The sequence below is a fragment of the Dermacentor andersoni genome, chromosome 3 (genome assembly GCF_023375885.2).
Source record: "Dermacentor andersoni chromosome 3, qqDerAnde1_hic_scaffold, whole genome shotgun sequence".
NCBI lineage: Eukaryota > Metazoa > Arthropoda > Arachnida > Ixodida > Ixodidae > Dermacentor > Dermacentor andersoni.
The window spans coordinates 202,643,689-202,649,688 of record NC_092816.1 but is presented as its reverse complement, the minus strand read 5'-3'; the positions used below and the strand labels follow the sequence as shown (position 1 = coordinate 202,649,688).

Below are 6,000 nucleotides of genomic sequence, written 5' to 3'. Positions count from 1 at the left end.
AAAACTAATACTCCGCCTACATACCATGCTCACTCAATAATGAAATATAGTTATTCTATTAAGTAATGGAAACATATCGTTTTTTTAAAGAATACGTAAGTTTTGATTATTGGGAGCCTGGAGCGTATTAGTTTTTTCGACAGGTTATTAATCTCACTATCAAAAGTATTTCAATAAATCAGTTCTCTGTGTTTTAGTAAGGTTTGGATGAAATAATAATCATGCTATTGAAAATAATGTATTCCAATTGGTTCTTTGTGCGTTTATCGAGCCATGGAAATGCTAATAAAGCCAATCGCAGACCGGCCCGCTCTCCGACAATCTAGTTCAACTCTGCGTGGCTCGTGTTTGCAAGCCTGTAACCGATTTCATTTTGAAACGCTTCGTCAGTCTGAAACTCTCACATGTGGCAGTCAGACATCCTGTCGTACGTAAGCTTTGTTCTTTCTTTTGTATTTTGCGAGCGCCGGATATGTGCATGCTGTCACACGCACGAATGTCTTGTTGCCAGTGAGTCCGGATATGGTTCGCTGCTGCGGCCGCTGCTCTGCGACATCTCGTACCTAGCAGGGCGTCACCTAACTCACTTTTGAGAATGGAGGAGGCTGCCGTTCGGTCCAGCGTTCGTACCTTTGCTTTCTGAATTTTCTACGCCGTGTTGTTAAGTAGCCGGATTGCGTTGCTGGCGATATCCCGCCATTTACCCTTCCACTGAGCTTTCGCAGCAAGCGCATGATAAATGTTACTTCGTTGCTGTTTTTCTCATTTTCAGTCAACCATGAGAGACGACGACATCGTGATAAGTGGTTTCTCTGGACACTTCCCGCAAGCTGATCACCCGGACGAGTTCAAGGAAAAACTCTACGCGAATGTCGACCTCATTACAGACGACGAGGCTCGTTGGCCTCGAGGTATGTCTGCCCACGAGTGGATGCCATGCTATTACCGTAGCGTTGCAGAAAATGCAGTTGGTATTTTTTGTGTATGAAACGATAGAATAAATCTCATACCAGCACAGTGTACACCTCGTGCTGCCGCAATCTTGAAAAAGGCTCTTGAACATGGGGTTAACTAATTTGTAGAAAAATTTGAATATTGAGGGCATCGATTCATTGACTGATAGATTTATTGCTACGAATAAGAGTTCAACGGTAACTAGGAAAATATGACGAATGTAGCGCAAGAAAGTGCATAATGTTTTGAAGCGTCCTTCACTCTGATGAAGTTAGAAAACACCAAACATCAGGGTTGGTAGGGAGACTGACGAAGGTATACACAGCCATATGAAAGATGATTTCTCTATTATGTATGCGTTTATTACCTGATTTGGTCCTGGTGACAGTGTGCGGCGACAGTGACCAACTGTGATTGTATGTCTGTGCTGCTTTCTTTCTTTATCTCTACTTTGTTATCACTTTACATCCCCCTCCCCTCTTTCCCCAGCGTAGGGTAGCAAACCGGATCTTCCCCTCTGGTTAACCTCCCTGCCTTTCCCCTTTCCTCTATCTCTCCCTCTCTCTTGGTCCTGGCGTCAAGTGTAGCGAAAATATGCCCCATTCATTCAATTGACGGCAGCGACGGGCGGGCTAGTGTGATAAAAGAGCTATCAAGTTAAAAGAAGTACTGCTGTCGACGTTCTTTTAAACACAACAGGTGAGTTTCTGCGTCAAGTTCTGTACTATGCTTCTGTGTGTTCTGAAGAATTTGTCAAGCGGGCTTCAGCAGAGGGTTGCCTTGACGTCCTCAGACGGTATATCCATGATTCTTCAGACCATAGCAATTCATAAGCCATAATATTCACAACAAAACGACGTGTTGAAGTGCCGTGTGTGTTCGATGCCACAGGAAAAACTGCGCAGTCGAAATCTTACCGTGCACTTCAAAAAGAGTTTCCGAGCTGCATTCCGACATAATAAAGTTCGACAATGGGACCAGGCACTGTTTTGCTCTTATTGCTGTTGTGCCCAGGTATGAAACCTACTTTAGAAGAGGTGACTGCTACGTCGACTTGCGGGAGCACACTTGGAATTACATCAATGTTGGTGCTTGTCATGGCCTCCCCGTATGGTTTGTAAGCATACGGTCAGAAAATCACCCTGAGGCTATTGCAACGCTGCTACAGCTACTACAGACCTTCACTGTCTGAGCAAAGCTGTAGGCCACGACACTGTGTTTAGCGAATAAGGAATTCTCCTTCTGAGAACACTGATATAATGTCACCCCAAACTAAAGGGCTATCTAGATTTCAGAGTGTCTGTAAGCGATTCGAAGCCTGGCGATGTCTTAGAAACACTGGCATTGTTGAATGAGAAAAAAGAAATACCAATAAGTATCACTGTGCCCTTTGACAGTAAACACAATAATTCGTATAATTTAATAAAATTTAGCACTCATGCCGCTTTAGCGTAATGGACGAGCCTTGCACCTTTTATTTATAGTGTAGACACAATATAAAGTATAAGAATAAATAGAACGCCTCTTCCCATTTGCAAATAGGAGTCTTTATGTTGTCTATGAATACTTGCCGTCCAGCTTTTGAACAGTACTGGTTGCTTGCTTGAAGCTTGCTGAGTCATAAAATATGGCTCTTTTATTTCAAATGGACAAGTCGCACATACCTAATGGCGCATGCTCAGATACTCAAGTTGGCTTGGAGGATTTTAGATGCAGAAAAAGATCGCCAGGATCCATTAGGATGACTGTCAATGGTAGCTATATATATATATATATATATATATATATATATATATATATATATATACAGGCTGTCCCAAATATCGTGCACCGAGATTTAAAAATATGCAAGTGCCACGTAGCTGGGCAGAACCAAGGTAACGTTGTTTACCGTCGCTTGATATACCCAGATTATTTTTTGGAATGCGCCTTATTACAAAATTAGTTGAGATTATTAAATCAACTTTTCAAATGCTATAATTACATAAAAAGTGTAAATGAGAAAATTGTAGGGCAACATGATAAACTCCCGATACAGCTTTCTGTTGCTCAATACGTACTACATATAAGTGTTTTTCCTAGCGTGAAAGAAGCCCGCGAATACACATGAAGTGCCTCGAGCGGCCAGTGCCGCGTAAGTTTTGCGTGTATTCGCGGGCTTATTTGACACTCGGTAAAACACTTTTATGTAGCACGTATTGAGCAACAGAAAGCTGTATTCAAAGTTTTTCATGTTGCTCTACACTTTCCTCATTGACACTTTTCGTATAACTATAATATTTGGGAACTTCATTAATTAATTAAGGTTCATTATGCAGTTAGGCGGAATGCAAAAAAGAGCAATCTGAGTAATTCGAAGCGACGGCAAACATTACCTTGGCTCTGCCGAACTACGTGGCATTTGTATATTTCAAGTCTTTGTGAATAATAATAATAATAATAATAATAATAATAATAATAATAATAAATATTATCTTTATTGCCATAACACATATACAGCATTATAATCAGGCCTGTCTAAGCCTACAAGGGCTTGTGGGACATGGCCCTGCAGAATTGGCAAGGCAATACATTGAAATAGCAAAAATATCACATATCAAAGAAAATAATGGCGCTGTTACATAAAGCGCGCGACACTACATTTGGCTGCGCAAATTTATTGCAGCAGTGCCTAGAGTTCAAACTTACATAAAACGAACAAAACATACAACACAGAATGCAAGAATTCGAATCTTTGAAACAATTTCCTCATAAATTTTACCCGAGATGAGAAGGCAAAGCAATGTGAATATGGAACATGTTTAGCCTACAGAGCACGTATCATCTTTTTCAGTGATCTTTTCGAAGTTGCTGTGAAAATGCCCTCTGGTAGATTGTTAAACAAATTAGGAACGTACACACATCGCCGGGCCTCACCGTATCTCGTTGCGGAACGAGGCACAGTGAAACGCAAGCCCGAACGGAGCACGCGCACAGGTTTATGCTCAACTTTGAAATCTGAGTTCCAAAAATGACGTAATACCACTGTTTCAACAAACAATGAGCGGAGCGTAGGAAAAGTTACGGCGGTAAATATGTTTCGAGAAGAAAGCAGAGGCGAATTATACGCTACACTTTGGGGCATGTTTTTAATAGAGCGTCCACCCGGCTCTCCCAACGCGCAGAACAGAAGGCGAAAATTGTGATGCCATACCTTAATATTCCGTACGCAAGAGCGTTCACAATTGTTTTTTTGACTGAAAAAGGAACTATACTTTTACAGTGATAGAGTACCCAGGCAACGCTTCGGAGTTTACTGCATAAATACGCTAAATGCGATTCCCACGACAGGTTTGAGTAAAAAAATACGCCCATGTATTTTATAGACTGCACATATTCCACTGGAGTACAGCTACAATGCGAACGTGACTTATTGTGCAAAAAGATATGTTAATCTATCAGCGTCATCTTTAAGGGATTTCTGAAGCAAATCAAATTTGTTTTTGAATTGTTGATTACAAGAAAATTTTTAGAAAACCAATCAATTACGTTATAGACATCTTTTTGTAACATATTGATTGCTGATTTGTAGCATAAATGCTTTGTTAGCAGAACGGTGTCATCGGCGTATTGAAAAATTGTGCATTTTGAAACAGTGGACGCAAGGTCATTCATGAAAATATTAAAGAGTAGCGGGGCTATGATGGACCCTTGAGGGACTCCAGCTTTAATGGGCAAAATAGAGCTAGAGTGATTGCCTAATACTGCTGTTTGCGATCTGTTCGATAGATAATTGATTTGATTTGTTTGCTTGAAAGCCGTACTGAGCTTCTGTTATTACTCTGTGTTTATTAAAGAAACCGCTTAGCCTGTGATTGATGACGTATTCAAATACCTTTGAAAACATTGTCAGAAAGCTAAATAATAATAATAATAATAATAATAATAATAATAATAATAATAATAATAATAATAATAATAATATCCTTTATTTCATGAAAATAGTACAATTTCAAAAACCGGTCAGCCCAAGCCATGAAGGCTTGTCGGGCTGTACCCGGAAGTCAGCGAAAAGTACTAAAAGAAGCAAGGTTCGCAAGCTATAAACTGAAGCAAGCTACAAAACAAAAGCAAAACCATACAACACAAAAGGAGGCTACAAATACCAAAGCAAACTGCCAATAACACAAGCGAGCTACGAGCAAAAGGAAGCTACAAAAGATATAAAGTGAAACAAAGAAGGATACACACCAATCTAGACCAAACGAAACTAATCAAAACTATGGCACGGGCTCTAATGACAACTAAACAGAAGAATAATTGGTTTTAAGGTACACTTCGAGTGCCCGTTTTGATGACATCGAGTACAGTTCAGTGGGTAAAGAATTAAAAACGTTAGGAACATAATGTTTTCTGCTATAACGACCAAAACGGGTATAACGCCCCGGTTGGTGAACGTATTATGTTGTCTCGGGGGTCTGACAGGAACCAAAAGAAAAAGAAAATCACTGTTCCAAAAATGTTTTATTACCACAGTTTGAAAGAATAATGCGTCAAATAAGGACAACTGCAAGAAGGAAAATAGATTATTATTAGGGGGAACGCTCTCCTTGTATGCAACATTTCGAAAAACACATTTCAGGATAGAATTAAATTTTGAGCGCCATGTAAATGAACAGTGATAAAATATGGTAATTCAGTATCTAAGATAGCTGTACACATGTGCGTGAGCAATGACTTTCCGGACAGAAAACAGGAACAGGTATCTAGAGTTATAAGAAGACAAGATATTGTATGAAGCGTATTGCTAATACCTATAAAATGAGTGTTACATGTCATATCAGAATCGAACATGATGCCTAAATATTTTACAATAATTAAGAACTCTAATGATATGCATTTGCAGTTTATACAATTAGAGTCGTGAACAAAAAATGGCACAATAGAATCAATTTTTTTATGGCGATGATGAAAGCAAACTACTTTAGTCTTTGGTTCATTAATTCTAATTTTGTTGCTTGTACACCAGTTCATTATAGACGTGGCATCTGCTTCAAGGTTATAAAC

At 39.5% G+C, this 6,000-nt stretch overlaps 1 protein-coding gene across 1 annotated transcript in view; it reads left to right on the top strand.

Moving 5' to 3' along the window:
- Window positions 1–778: 778 nt before the first annotated feature.
- Window positions 779–6,000, top strand: part of LOC126524738 (fatty acid synthase-like) — a 307,228-nt gene continuing 302,006 nt past the window's right edge. Inside the window, exon 1 of the mRNA XM_050173018.3 lies at window positions 779–911. Within this exon, the coding sequence (XP_050028975.3) occupies window positions 779–911 (133 nt within the window). The remainder of the gene's footprint in view (window positions 912–6,000) is intronic.